The following is a 16,210-nucleotide window of genomic DNA, read 5'->3' as shown; positions in this document are numbered from 1 at the left end:
TAAAATGCTGTTTCAAAATAATGAACAGGTTTTTAAATCAAAATGAAATATATTTAATAATATAATGTAAAATGTAAAATCTGTGTGGAGGTTTTTCACAATTTCATGATCTTTTTATATATTTTTGAGAGCTTTATTGGTTTATTGTGTGATTGCACAAGGTCATTTTATTTTTTTAATTATGAACAATTTAGGGCTCCATAGTGAATAGCATGAAACAGAAGTAGTTCCTCTGAGGAAGCCCTACAGTGGGAAGGCAGCAGAAAATTAGCCTGGGCACTTTCACAAGGACTGGTTGAAAAATGATGAGAGACTTGAGTGAGCGAGGGAGCTGGGAGGGGGAGGACTGAGAGATGGAGAGTGTTGATGAATGAAGAGACGAGATAGAGGAGAAGGGTCCGGGAGACGAAGAAGAGAAATACAATATGAAGAAAGATAAAGATGTTTGCTGTCTTTGAGCGACAGGTGAACGGAAAGAAAAAAGTGAGGTGATTCGAAAGTGAATGCAAACTGTACGAGGAGTTAACAGCCTAATCAAGACAACAAAGAGCTGCTGTAGCCGCTCTGAAGGTCTGGCCTTGCAAAATACTCGCAGGAAGATGGCCAATCTTGCACCTTGTGTGCATCTTTAAGTGTGCGTGAGAGGAGAAGATAGAGTGTAGCTTTCAGCCCCTTATCAGAGACTTTCTTATTGATTACCATGATGACTGCTGTTCGACTTTTTCCCTGTGATGAATGGGCTTAAGCCCCGTTTCCTCTCAGGCTACCGGACTGACACACAAACATACTTTTGTTTTGCCATATTTCAACTTAAAGGAAAAGGAAAAATAGAAAAGAAACAAACTTAAAAGTTTTTTTTAATGAATTGTCGGGGATTCACATCAGAGGCTGGCGTAGGAAGAGACTTGTTTTCCACATGACTACACAGCTGCACAACAGCACAGTGAATGGCAGTTGGGCATTACGTAACAGACAACTACCCCAAAAAATGTATTGTAGACCCAAAAACTCCTAAATAATTACAGCTAAACACTTGACTGCCGGCTTGTGAAGCGAGTGCTGGTGTCGCACAGAGCAAAAGTGCTTCAGAGATGTTCCTCTTTGGCATTAATCATCCTCATTAAAGCTCCTCCTGAGAAATTGATCTCCCGAACAATTAAAGTGGAACAGAAATAATGGAAAGATTCAATAACTATAAAACATCGTGAACGTGTGCGGTAAAATGGAAGCTCAGAAATATTACAACGCATTGATTAGCTGCTACAACACTGTTTTTTATTATTTATGATGCGTCACTGTGTGGAGCCGTGCGGGCTGGGTGGAAGGACTGCCAAGGATCAGATGTAATAGAATGTGCTGACGGAGCTTTGTTGTGTTGCGTGACTCTTTGTGCGTGCCTCTCTCAGCTACTATATGACACAACCTTTTTTGTTTGCAGCAAACTTTGATGTTTATAGTCCTGCATTGGAAAAGGAGAACTGCACTGTTGCCTGATTTCTTTTTGTTTTTTTTGGAATTCTCTATAACCAACAGCGAAGGGAGCTGGCCTTCTTCAAAGTATGTCAGTGTGAAATTCTTCCAAGATATCACATTATCAGGGAGGCCTACTGTGGAAGAACTAAGGCTAGCAAATGACCTACAGTTTGGCTCAAAATCTAAAAAAGATGCGGGGGTTTTTAAGCAAGACAAAACTATTGGGCATGTGCTCAAATAAGTGGATTTGCTAGAGTTTTGTCTGGTTATAGAGCCAGAAATACAAAATCCTCTGTCCCTGAAGATAAGATAAGATCTAATAAAGATACTTTATTGATCTCAGCTTGGGAAATTGGGCTGTTGCAGCGTCCGCATACATGCTCAATAAACAAACAAACAATGGGTGAAAATCAGAAAAAAAACAATCAGTTTGCATGACAGCTCTAGAAAAACAGACATCAGACATCAAATGGGTTTATCTATTGCTAATGGATGATGAGTTATAGAGTCCAATGGAGTAAGGTAGGAATGATCTCCTGTAGCGGTTGACGTGACATTGAAGCTGCCTTAGCCTCTTGGAAAGGGCGCTCCGTTGACCGTCAAGTAGAGGATGGAGAGGATGCTCAGGATTACCCATAATGGACACACTGAAGTAAAATTAAAGACCCACTCCAATAAAAACATTTGTTTTATATATTGTTTTTAAAATGTTCTTGTGGCATTTTTCTCATGGTGGGGGACATATTTTGAAAATTGCAAGTATTTCTGAGTATTTCTGTATTCAGAACATTGGGAAACAGAAGCAGACCATAAATGCCGTCCAAAAAAGTGTCTGTTATGTAGAAAATAAACTGGGTGGGTCACAAGCTCCCTGTTCCACTCCCTTCTGATGCATCCACTTGTAGACGAATAGAGTCTCTTACATCTTCATTCTCCTCATCTGAGCTGGAATGTAGTTCAAAACTGTACAGCTGGATAGCTCAAATATTGCTCGCCATTTTTGTTGCACCAGCAAAGTTAGGTTGGGGGTGTGAAGGGCTGTAAGCTAGCAAGAGAGCGTGTAAACAAATGGCAAAAATGGTATATGGGGTATACAGTCACAGTCCCATTCACACACGTTCACACACTCCGCTGGCGAACACTGGCGCCACCTTCCACCAGAGGCAAGGTGGGGTTCAGTGTCTTTCCCAAAGACCCTTGACACATGTGCGGGTTAGCCGGGAATCAAACCTGCAATCTTCTGATCAGAGGTCAACCGCCCTACCACTGCACCATGGCTGCCGAAGCGGGTGACTTGAAGGGGGGGCAGGGTTGTAAAGGCTCCTGATTAACAACTGCTGCTCTGCAGAAACTGTCATGGAAAACAACAGTTTTTAAGATTTTGCTTAAAAATGACTCATATTTAAAAGACGACTGAGCAATAATTTCAATAGATGAAAAGATGACTGAAGTGGGTATTTAAGAGAAAAAGAGACATTGCCCTAAAAAATGTAATAAGAAAACTTATTTTTTTAAATTTATAGCGTTTGGATAAGGGATTAGTGGAGTTGTTTCCTTATGGCTGGTTCATTTAATGTTTCATATTGCGCAAACGGGCCCTGTGACAGACTGGCGAAGTGTTCAGGATGTCTTCTGCCTTCGCCCACGTCTGGCTGGGATAGGCTCCGGCAGCCCCGTGACCCCCAAAGGGACAAAACGGGTTTAAAAGATGATTCAATAAATTTCATTGTGTCTATAAATTATACTGATTGAGTACTTAAATTATTTTTCTATCACAAACCAGTGTCTGATAGAAAAATAATTTAAGTACTATGGTTTAGAAGATTATAAATGAATGAATATTGTGCAAACACGTAGGCTATTAAAACATTTTTTAATTTGATTGAAAAAAATGTTTTCATTTCATGGTTTCTTGGTAAAACCCGAGAAAGAATCAAATGTTTTCTTGCTTTATATTCATGTATCCTCATTTGTGGTGTCTAAACACTTGGAGATTTTTTGTAATATCACTTTCCTCTTCTTCATGCTCTCATGCATTTATTGATTTTATATCATTGCGTAAAATCAGATATTTTGCTACAAGCTCCCAATACTCATGTCAACATCAGATGGTGTTGTGTTCAGGGGGAAAAAAAACTAAAAAAAAAACCCTGTTAATCCAGAGCAGCTGTTTGTGGTACAAAATGTGCAATGTTAGAGGGAACTCTCTGAAATGTATCGAGCCAGCCGTTAAAGTGCTCAGGCGGGTTTCTGTTCTACCACTTCTTCATTTTCTCCACTTTGATGGGTCTCATTTCTTACAGATCCATTTAGAAGCACATTTGTGACCTTGCCCTGGCTTGGAGTGGATCGGTCAACTCCTGACTCAAAGCCGCTGGTTGTATAACAGCAGATAAACTGCTTCCAGAATGAATGATATTTGTTTTAAAGGCAAAACAACACGAATGCACAAGCAGACAGCTGGGCGACTGAGGCAACTCATGGCCTCGTCAGCGTCAGTAAGCATCAAAGCCACTTAGAACCCGCTCAGAGACCACTGCTGCATGCTTTATATATAAACCACTTCTGCTGTTCGAGTGAACACTGCTCACCTCTGCTCACTGTCTGATCCCCTAATACGTGCATGCACAGATATTCACGCGGTTGCACATGCATGCAAAGAAGTCCATCCTCTTAAGCATGCAACAATTGGAATTCACACAGTGATTTCTGGTGTGGACAGCATGCAGCTAAGGGAGTGACACATACACACTCGAGCAGGCATAATATCATTATTCAGGAGGCAGCTGGCTTGTCGAGCAGAACATGTCCTTGTCTCAACTGTTTGGAGTCAGCAGGACGGTCACGCACACACAAATAGACACACTTTCGCACACATACCTGAACATTCCCATTCTCCTGCGTCCAACGCCGCACGTTTGCTTGTCGTTGCTCTTCTTGAATGTGTAAACACATCAAACATGCAGCTAACATTTGAACGAATGTTTCATGAGCAGATTTGGGTTATGCTCATTCATATTACTTATCAACACATATATACTGATTTAAAATTTATTGGACCCTAAAGATTATTCAAGGCTGTTGCTATGGTAACTCATGATAGTCCCTTGTCAACAAGCCACGATAAATGGCTTCCTCACCTTGTCCACATTTTATTTAAATAGAAATTAGTTGAAACAATAAAAAAATTTAAATACAAACTGTAGGAATGCATAGACTCAAGATTGATCAGATATATAAGAATTGTTAAACACGGTGGAGGTAGTATATTGATTTAGTCCGGCTTTGCTCGGCCTGGGACAGTGCAGAGGTCAGCCTCTGGATTTAATCCTGAAGAGTGACACTATTAGTGACAGGCAGTACACGGACCCTCATGCAAGATGTCACTGAACCTGTCACTCCACTGCTGCCATGATGCTTTCCAGATCATGTGCCTTTGCTGTATTTCTTTTACTGTTTGTGCAAACTGCTTGTAATACAATTTAAGGAAAAATAAACCGTGGAGAAATATTTTTAGAACAACAAAGTTATCCCAGGACTTAATCACCTCCTTGAAATTGCACAACTGGTAGAAGAATGAAACGGAAAAACTACCGCCTGCAGCTTTGCTGTGAAAGAATGAAAGCAGCTTGAAGAAAGAGCATAATAATATTACATTCACCCACTTTTCTTAAAGAAAGTATAAAATGCTTTTATGCTGCAGCGGACATGCAGGCACTTTTATATCAATAGACAAGTAAAAAAATAAAACAAGGTAGATAGTTGATAGTTTAAAGTGATTCATAATTAACTCTAACTGTATTTTAAGAGAAGCAGTTTTGAATGTTAGGTTACAGAGAGAGAAATTGCAGCTGCGGTCCTGAAAAAGTCATTAAATAACTTTTTTGTTGATTATTGAAAAAAAAAAGTGACATGATTCTTGTCAATTTTGTTGTTGCACTTTGGTGCAGAACTTTTAACTTAAAAAAAGATTCTTAGATGCCTTCTGGATGAGACTTCAAAAACCATGTCAGATGATCCTTTGTAAAACATTTTTTTAATTTTTCTTTTTACTGTGGAACCATCCTGGATAAATTAACTTTCACACATATATAGACACTGTTGTACAAAGCTCTGTTTCCATTAATGAACAAAACCTCTGGTCACATTTTTGTGAAAGGTTTAAAATGCTTCTCTTACCATAACAATCTTTTTTTAGTGTTTTATAACTTCAGCTAACGATGAATTTTTAGGGCAAATGTAAATCAGAGTTACATGAACCTATCATGACACGGTGTTTAAAGAAACCTCAAGCTTTTTTCCTGAGTGAGGTTTAGTTTAAAAAGCCATAGTAAAATAATGGTAGCCATCTATTACCATATCCACAATTTCAAACTGGCACAACCCTTGTATTTTATCTGGACTGGGGACTGGCACCATCCCCTTTTGGTGAAAGAAAAGGGGATTACCCAAAGGGCCTCAGTGGATGAACCTCATTAGGCCTCCTGGGACTTGAACCCTGATTACCCATGTGCTTAACCAACTGAGCTATCCAGCCGCTATAATAGTCAATGCATGACTACTCCTCTTACAGTTTTGTGATACTCACTCCTGAGGTGCTTATAAGTTTCAACAGAAAAATCAATCCATAAAAAATCATTTTAGTCAAATCTTGGTGTGTGATTTTATCATAGACTATAAATGAGAACTGAACTGAGCGAATGCAACGTCATCCATAAAAAAGGACTTGCGTCCGGCTCCAACAAAATGAAAATAAAGTCAAATTAGTCTCCATCTTTTTGCGATAGTGATGCCGCTATGTTGGAGCCAGACAAGGTCAGTAAGTAGTGATTGGTCCAAGTCAGTCTGAGGCAATGTTTCTATGACCACCACTCTTGACAATCAGGAGTGAGCTTGTTGGAAATCCCAACCCCTACCAATTGAAAGCGGGCTCAGGAGAATCTGTTGATCAAACAGTTTGAACTTCTGACACATTATTTTATCGAGGCATCTGATTGGTCAGTTTACAACTTGAATAAAAACCATAAAATTAAGGTTTAGGAAGAACATGTTAAAAAATGTGGCAGAGCAAGAATGGTTATTCGGAAAAACAGAATGACTGAGTAATAGGTGTTCATTTCTCAATGGAAGTCTTTGGGATTTTGGCTTTTTGGAGCCAGTGGGTACTTCCTGTTTTGAGCGTGTGTCGGGGGGGGCACTCAGTCCAGTTCTATTATACAGTCTATAGATTTTACACAACTGAATGAACATAGTGGCAGAGCTGTTATGTTATGCTTTTTTGTGTTTTAATATAGGTCAAACATTTAAATGATGGCTTTTGAGATTCTAATTATGTAACAAAAACCTTAATTCAATGCAGGATATTATAGTTTTTATATTTTCTTAAGTAATTGATCATAAAATTTTCTCAGCTGTTTAAGAACACAATTTAAAACTTAGAAATTCATTATTTTGCGTAAAATAATCCCACTTACAAAATCATTTACATAACAACAAAAAGCATGTGAATTAATTTTCTGTGGATGTTTTGAAGATGCAGTTCAGGGAAAAAGGTCAATATTAAAGAGCGGTAGCATGAGAAAGTCTTTACAATTTGCTAAATCCCTTTGTACATAAATTGTGTAAGAGTTTTATTTTACTTGGATTTCCTCGACCGTTGATCCTTCGTCTTTGTATTTCCTTATTATGATTTCCTGTCTTTTCTTTTTTGGTCCTTTCCCCCCTTTCTTCATCTTAACACAGTTTGGCCTGAGCTGCTCCAACACCAATTATCCTGTGCCAAATCCATGCATGTCAGCCTCCTGATTCCTAATCATCTCTTCTCTCTTTCATCTACAAATCCTTTGTTCCTCCCTCCTTCCTCTGTTCCTTTTCCTGTAACCTTTTTCTTCTTTACTCCATCTGACCCAGCCCCTCCGTCTGCTCCACGTAAACACGCTGTATTATTGTTGCCCTTTCTTCCATTTATTCTTGACGCATATTTCCCTCTTCCTTTGATATTTTTTTCCGTATTTCCCTTTTTTTTTGTCTTCGTTTGGATCCGTCTTCACGTCTCCCGCAGCTCTGTGAGATGAACTTTGTTGCACAAATATGTCATTTCAGTCTGGTGGTTGAACAAGCTCCCATTTCACTTTTCAGCAGTGTAGTGTTACGAGCTCAGAGCTGCTGATGCTGCTTTTGCACTCAAACTTCTTTACATTGTTATGCTCCTGTTGTCTTATCCTACACTTATCATTGCTCCAGGGTTTTTAGACTAAATGACTACAAATGCATTCATGTATTGACAGATTGTTGTGTCCTTGACTCGGGGGAATAGATGATGGATGGATGAATGTTTATATTTTCATACTTTTTTTCTATACTTGTGTACTAACACAGTCTTCTTGTTCATCTTTTAAAAACAGGTTCTTGATAAATGCTCATATTTGTCATTTTTATCTTCAATCCAAACATTAAATCAGACCAAAGGGATAAATTCCCAGAATGCAACTTCCAGTGAAGGATTGGCCTTAATGATAAGAACAAACTTTGTGTGCAGCTGCTGCTGTGTTTTTCTTTGTTCTTTTGTCAACAAGACTACATCACAGCTACTGAACGTGTTTCTGCCGTTTGCTCACTAATCCAACCTTTAATGAATAAACCGATTAATTAAAAGAACTTCTGCATCTAACAAACGATGTGGCGTCTTCCATGTTAGGAGTTTTAAGATCAGCATGAGTAATGCTGGAAATGGAAGCCCCACCCCTGCCTCTCTCGCTTTAGAGCTCTTGCAAAAACCCCACATAAATGTATGGCAGCTTACTGTTTCGATTTAGGTAATGAATGAAAAAAATAGCCATTTTTGTTTTTTTTCTACATTTCACACGCACATATGAAGAAAAAGCTTCAAAGAGAGTTAATGTTTGACTCAAGTGCAGTGTTTGCCAAGCCCTCCATATATTATTTACATCAAAGTAAACATTAATTCCTATATTCGGAGACGTTTTGACCCATGTGATGTTGTTTCTGTTTGCTGATCTCTGAAACGGTGCCAGCAGATAAAAACAAAAGATTTTAAACCCAAACTGAAATTCTGCATTTATGACACTAATCCTGCGAACAAGTAAATATATAATACAAATGTAACTTTCATCAAATTCAGACAAGAGGAAGACAAAGGAGACAGAAGAGACGGATGAAGCTTAAAAAGGGGGGGGGAGCCTGAATCCTGATTTCATATATTATTATGGGAGCCGCGCTGCTGACACTACAATGTTTATATGTTGGCATGGAGCAACCCCACCCCATCTTCCCATCACCCACAACTGAGCTATCTGTTTGCACGCTCTCCTGCTAGCCCACAGCCCCTCACACCCCCAACCCAACATTAATGGTGCAATAAAAAAATGGTGAGCAATGTTGGAGCTATCCAGCTGGGCAGCAGTTTAGAGCCAGATGCCAGCTCAGACGAGGAAAACAAAGACGTACATGGATCTAGTCGTCTACAAATGAATGCATCAGAATGGAGCAGAGCAGGCAGCTAGTGGCCTTCCCGTCAAATTTTCGGCATAACACACGAGCTGTCTTTTATGTCAGCTACTCGTTCAAAACAATTTGAATAAAGAAATACTCAGACAGGCAATTTAAGGCTTAATTTTCCTCATATATGTCTTCATCATCTGAAAAAAGACTCAAGAACATGTTAAAAACACTAAAAGCACAACTTTCATCACAATGGGTCTTTCCCCCTGACCTCCGTAACAGTTCTTCCTTTTCCATTTTGAAATCCAGACTCAAAACTTATTTTTTCATTCATTTTCTATTCCTTGTTTTTGTGTTTTTAAAATTTTGATAGTGATTCTATTGTGTTTTACTTACTTACTTACTTACAATCTGTACAGTGTCCTTGAGTGTTTTGAAAAGCGCTTTGAAATAAAATGGATAATTATTATTATTAAGTATCTTATGTATGATCTGAATTTTTTTTTATTAGATAAAACAGCTAGCCAGAAGTCTCTGCTTAATGAAGCCTCATAAAACCTAATCTGGTCTAAACCCTTGTCTGTTCATCAGTGGGTATGAATAACCACACACATGCTTGGAGAATATTTAGAAATGGGATGTGTCTGGGCTGTGCAGGCATGCACTGAAACGGTCTAAAACACACTAAAATTAGATTTTCAAGAAATGTTTCTCACACTGAGTCGTGTTCAAGCTGGAACTTAAACTAGATAGTAAGCAGTTTCTAGCCTCTTTAAACATATTCACAGTGAGAGTTGATATTGCAATCAGTGGTTGGTTGTGTCGAGACTTGACCACATTTCTGCCCACAGGAAAAATGTTGCACGGCCTTTGATGGGTTATTTTTCTTCTCACGTGTTCTCTGAATTTTGAACTCCTAGCATCTTTGCAGTTCTTGAAGCTTCTTTCCAGACCCAGTTTTTTCTTTTTCTTTTGCAGCTCTGACTGTGGGAAGTGAATGTGTCAGCTGGCGTTTAGAAAAAGCATCGGTCAGCTGTTTCTGTAGCTGACTTTACTGTTAAAAAGACTTTTTTAGAGCACCTTTATGAGGGGCATGTGTACTTCATCATATGGTGAAGCAACATCAGTGTCAGATGAATGTCATCCTGACTTTATTTTGGTGCATCTGCAAAACAAATTAAAGTAAAAATCTTCTACCATCTGTGTTTTATTGAATGTTATAGTTATGTGAAGGAAAAACACACCTACAGTAGAAGCCCCCCCCCCACACACACACACACACACACACACACACACACTCTTCCTGTGTTACGTCCCCATCTAAAGATTTGCATATGCAAAGGTGTGTTTATTGTGACTGTGGTAGCAGGAAGGCAGCAATGAAGAGGAAGATGGGCGAGGGAAATAGGGGGAGGGGTTTGTTTATCTCTGTTATGTTATTTTTTTCCTGGTAACTGCGCCCCCTAAGCCCTCGCTAAAAGACGAGAGAAAAAAAAAAGACGCTGGAACCATACAGGGGAACAGTAGAGGGGGAGAGACGGGGACAGAGGATGAGAGACGGGGGGTGATGGGAAGCAGTGCGAGCAGCGGCCGAGGCGCCGGAGAACAACGCGGCAAAGGAGGGCGGGATGGACAGACACACAGATGGATAAAGGCAGAGCGCGTGTCAGACCGCCGCTCGTCGCCCAAACAATGAACGGGCTGTGGTCGCTGCCGGCAACACATCGTCACGGCAACCGTAGCCAGAGGGGTGCGCACTGAGTGGGAATGGCAGAGAAATAGACGGATGGGGGGGTTATGTAGGAAGAAAGATGGTGTTCCTCTCCAGTGTGTGGACCGTTCCCTGTTTGTTTTGTGTGCTTGATCATGTGCGTCTCTGTGTGGTTGATGTGTATTAGTGGACCGCTGTCTGACTCCATGATCTTCTGTAACCATCTAGGTGAATACAAGAAGGATGAGCTGCTGGAGGCGGCAAGGTGAGTACCAGACTGTGCCTGCTCTTTGTTTTCATTTGTTTATCTCATCTCCTGTTTACCATCTTTGTTACTCCTCTTCCTACCTGGTAAAACCTCACATGCATGTTTCCTCCTTTTTGTTCTCCCATATTTGTTGGCTGACTCATCTCTTACCTAGCTTACTTTTTTTCGTCTTCCCAGTTTGTCCACCCTTCATTGTCAAAAAAAAAAAAATGTTTTTTTTTAATTACCGGTATTATTATTATTATTTTTAATTCTTCTTTGATGTATTTTATGATTCTTCCTGGTTTCCTGTCATTTTGCTGGACCTCTGTTTGGATTGAAATGTTTATACTAACACACTTAGCTCCCACACTAGTCAGGTATTTCGGATCCAGAGAGCTCAGCACTTACGGGTCACTGACACACACGCATTTAGGAGGGATGCTGTGGATGCTGGCAGTCAGTGCATGTGGGCTGTGTTTGTGTGTTTCCGTCTCCTGCATGTGGAAGTGGAATAGCTCTCATTTTGGGTTTGGATGTGGGCGGCCGGGAGCTCGGTGCCTTGGTCTCCCCTCCCCTCTCTATTTCAGCTACACATGCAAATACGCACATCAACATAAGAGGGCAGCTGGCTTAGCCTAGAAATACCCCAGTGTATTATGGGGCGTTTTGGCTGATTAAGTGCAAACTTTAGACCCAATGTGGGAGTCTCACAGCTGAGGCACTGACAGCCTCATCACACGTCATTGTAAAGCGTTTATTCTTTATTAATTTAAAATTGTATTGAGCTTGTATTTTTCTATATGTAAGACTATAAAAAACTTTGACACTGTCATTCATTTCACCTTAACTGCTCTGACATCAGTTTTCAGTAGTTTGTCCCTTCTCTTTTGAGACAAAAAAACTAGAAATCCGGTTTATCCTGATAAATCAAGCAAACGATTTAAGAATCGTGAAGAACTCAGAGTTCTTAACCCAATCTGGCTGCAGTCATTTGCAGTAAACGATGGCAGTAATATTTGTGTGACTTCTATCATCAGTTTTCACAGTTGATCTGATTTACAATGAGCATAACCAGTTGATGAGCATAATTCCAAACAGAGAGAATGTCATCAGGGATTGTAGAGAGCCTCTTGTGCAATCAAAAAGAGGGAAAAAACGGTTGGTTTAGATATTACCACTGACTGTATATAAGAACTGGACTGAGTGACCTCTCCCCCCTTCACATTCCCAGCACAGGTATCGGCTGGTTCCAAGAAACCAAATTCCCATAGACTTTTATTGAGAAATAAACAGTTTTTACTCATTCTATTTGTCAGATTCACCATTCTTACTCTGCTACCTTTTTTTTTTTAACATGGTCGTGCTAATCCAATTTTTTCTAAAGATATTTGATAATGTAGTCTCATATTGAACGTTTGAAGGGTCTAATTGACAGAAAGCTCTCGAGTCCGCTTTTAGTGGTAGGGGTGTGTTCCTTCAACAAGCTCACCCCTGATTTATGAGAGTGGTTGCCAATAGAAATGATGGACCACTCACCACTTACTGACAATTTCCGATTCCAACAGGGCAACGGCCATATTGCAAAATATTGGTGATCAAATCAATTTCATTTTGTTGGAACCAGAAGCACGTCATTTTCTATGGGTGACGTTACACTCACTCGGTCCAATCCACATATACACACAATAGATTTAACCAAAGTGATCTACAGGAATGTTGTCATTTTGAGACTAAAGCAGGGTGTTTAACTTCATTTTGTATCTCCTCAGCCACTTACTGCCACCATATTAACACCAACATATACTTTTTTACTGTTGCACTGTGTGGTGGAGGGAGAATTATAGCAGCTTTTTTTATGCTTCAGAACACAGAAACTCAAAATTCTCTTTTGTAAACAAACATATTCTAGACAGGAATCAAGCACTTATATACCTTGCTAAACTTAAGTTAGCACAGCATGCAGTGGTAGAAAACACAAAGCAAAATGACCAATACATGAAGGGACAAGGTCTCTGCAGTCTAACCACAAACACACTTGAATTTTTGCTAAATAAGTTCATGCCCGTGAGTCTCTGTTGAATTTATCTAATTTAAACTCCAGATGTTTAAGACTATTTTTTTTCTTTTATTTCTAGGTCTTACTTTATAAACCCATGCAATTTAAAGACTGCATTCTATCTAATGGATGTAACATAAGTCTGCAACTCATTCTGTTTAGCTTTAGAAAAAAACTCAGCTTGAGGACCTAAACTTATCTGATTGGTAACTGATTGAGCCTCTTGAGTTGTACCAGACAAGGAAGTACATCCAACCTTGTTGGATAATGGAGGAATTCTGAACAGCAGTTCAGGAACTTGTTTCTTGCAGAGTATCTCCACTTTTGTTGTGGACTTTGAGCTTTTTAATAACTTTGCTGACCCATTGAATCAGTTGCATAATAGGTTTTTAAAAAAGCAGTAGATCGAAACTGTAAATTTGTCAACTACAAATGCTTCTCTGTAAGAGTCTCTCCTGACAATGATGACTACAAAAATGCTTCAAATTAACATTTTTGTTGAACTTGATGGTTGAAATAAGACACAGGTCAGATTTGAGAGACAAAACAAAGGTTGTGTGGTTCCAAAGTCAAATTGATTAAAGAGCCTTAAATGCTTCCTACAAGTCAGAGGCTGGAAAATCCCACAGCTGTTCAAAATATTGACCAAGTTTATTGTTGGATGACCCCATTAACATAACTTAATCCGTAAAAACCCATGGTGACATCAGTGTAACAGAAAAATATCACAAGTGTGTTTAGTGGTCCACTTGGTTTGTGTTATATTCTACTTGTATTTTTCAGGAAAAATGGGTCTGGGTTCTTATGGCTTAAACTCTTTGATCAACTAATAATTTTGTTCTTCTTTTCTTATCAGTACAAATGTAACATTCTTTTTAAAGAATTAAAAATCTTTAATTTTCTGAGAATTCCAATCATTTTAAGTGACTAAATAGGCTTAAACAGACAAAAAATAGAGGTGAAAAGGTTAAAAAACACAAAAAAGTTCTACTTTTTACTTACAGAGTAAGCAAAGAGTCTACAAAATATGTAGTCTAGATTAGAATTTGTGCAATTTATATTCAGCTTTACCTCCAGCTAGGTGTTCCAGTCGTTTTATGTCACAAGTAAGTGAGGTCTTGTTTGCTATTCCATAATTCAACAAACGGAACTAAATAACTACCTGACATGACAGCAGGTGTGGGGGTTAAGGCAATATAAGTAGAAAATAATCATTGTTGAAAAGTCCTAAAGTGGAAATTTTAACTCAAAATTTCGAGTTTTTTAGGTCAAGTCGTTGCCCGAGTCATACCTGTGACTCAAGACGAAATCCCCATCTTTGATTTATACGCATTTTAAATCATTTCTTATTTTTTCTTTGTTCCGTATTTACCAATTTCATTTTATATTCCCTAATTCCTTTCTTTTATTAAAACTTTATAGCAGCCGTGGAATATGGGTAAAGGTGTGAAGCCTGGTAGGAGTTCAGGATAAAGCATGAATGGAGTAGGTGAAAAAGGTGCTGCAGGGCGGCAGACATAAAAGAGCAGTTATGTGAACTTGAAAGAAAAGCAGTAAATTAGATGAACAAAGGAGAAGAGGGGCGCTTAAGTTTGGAATGGAGAATGTAAATGAATTTTTCTTTAAAAGAAAGTGAAAACGGGAAAAAAGAGAAGGGCCAAGAGGCTCCACCAAAAGCAGGGAATAAACGTGTTTGATGTGGAGGAAAGAAATAGGAGGATAGTCTTTAAAAAGTAAAATAAAAATCACTAGACTGTTCTTCCTTCCGAGGCTGTTGTGGTAGTAGTGGTCTGATCAGATAGCTTTCCTGATTGGTACCTTGGTGTCCATTTCATTGTCAAGACAGTAGCTGTGTGAACAGAAATCAACGACACAGATTTGTTTGTTTGCTGCTAAGGCTGCGTGAGGAACAAGTTTAGAAGAATTTTTTGCATATTTGCTGTGGAAAGACATTTCTGAAGTTTGACTTGCAGCCATTTTACCACATTTTTCTCATCTCCTTCCCTTTCTTCTCTGCTAATCCTTCTTGCCGATGGATGTTCCCTGCATGATGTATGTTCTGCTCACATTTGCAGGAGTGGAAACGAGGAGAAGCTAATGGCCTTACTTACACCGCTAAATGTCAACTGCCATGCCAGCGACGGCCGCAAGGTAAGAGCAAAGTGTGGCGCACAAACAGCTTGGTGGGGTTTTCAGAGTGGCTGTGTATCTGTACTGTTATGAGAGTTAGAAAACCAACCTGCTAGTGGCTTCTTTTTGTTATTTTTATTTTTATTTCAACCAGATAAGTCAAATTGTCTGTGGGTTTTGGCTGTTTGAATTAATGCATGCACTTACCAGCAGGCATGAGCTGCTTTCCTCGGCTGTTAGTCATTAAAATTAATAGAAAAAGACACAAAACCTTCAACTGAATAAATTTACACACATACTGAACAATAATGGGCGCCTGGAAACACACAAAGCACTTTCAGAAACAGAGGCAAACTCTGTAAATGGTGCATTTTAAATGTCTCCTTTTCTGTGTGGGAGTGGGGATTATTTTGTGCAGCAAACTTGTACTTCTGTTTAAAAAGTGTTTTTTTCTTAGGGGGAAAAAACCTTGACAAGGATGTCCTGCTGAATAATTAAATATTATTCATCAGGAAGAAATTTGAAGAGCATATTTTTAAAATTAATATTAAACATGCAACAAAATGTTGCTCTTCTTTTGCTTATTTGTGATTCATGTTGGTCTGACAACATTAGACGGAGGATGTAATACCAGGCAACTCTTAAGCCAAGGCAGAAGTTTATGCTACGATCTGGTTTCCTGATTTAAACTCTTTTCATTTTTTTTGTCAGGTGTCTCACAACAGCTTCAAATTAAAAGTTTTTGTCTTATAGTCTTAGCAATAATTTAAGAAATTGTTAGACATCGTGTTTGTGCAGCAAATTTTTATGTTTTTGTTATATAGGGAAGAATCACACATTTGCATATTTTAACTTGTTTCTTATGTTCAAACATTTAAAAAAAGTAATGCTCTTCAGCTCTAGTCACAACTGCCCTATGGGTGGATACAGGCTATCTGAAGGGAAAAAAATGGGCAGACGTGTACGGGTCACGCAGGTTGCCCGCACATCAAGGTCGTAGACCGCTCTGTGAGTGGTAGAGTGAAAATACACATTTTTGCCCACGGCATGCTACAAACGACAGGTCTTGGCTAATACTTGTGTTGGGTGAAATAGGTGAGTCGCAGGCAAGTCGTACGGATATTTCATT

At 39.1% G+C, this 16,210-nt stretch overlaps 1 protein-coding gene across 4 annotated transcripts in view; it reads left to right on the top strand.

The window, feature by feature from the left end:
- Nucleotides 1–16,210, top strand: part of LOC101158122 (poly [ADP-ribose] polymerase tankyrase-1) — a 91,575-nt gene that overhangs the window by 32,416 nt on the left and 42,949 nt on the right. For 2 of the 4 annotated variants that reach the window (XM_011481927.4, XM_011481926.4), the window contains exons 5-6: nt 10,874–10,910; nt 15,027–15,102. In XM_011481927.4, the coding sequence (XP_011480229.1) occupies nt 10,874–10,910; nt 15,027–15,102 (113 nt within the window). Of the gene's footprint in view, nt 1–10,358; nt 10,685–10,873; nt 10,911–15,026; nt 15,103–16,210 lie in introns of those variants that run through there. The other 2 variants (XM_078956175.1, XM_011481929.4) reach the window with 2 other exon arrangements.

This window comes from Oryzias latipes, chromosome 12 (assembly GCF_053564925.1).
Source record: "Oryzias latipes strain Hd-rR chromosome 12, Olatipes_Hd-rR_3.1".
NCBI classification, from domain to species: domain Eukaryota; kingdom Metazoa; phylum Chordata; class Actinopteri; order Beloniformes; family Adrianichthyidae; genus Oryzias; species Oryzias latipes.
This window is presented reverse-complemented; position numbering and strand designations above follow the sequence as displayed.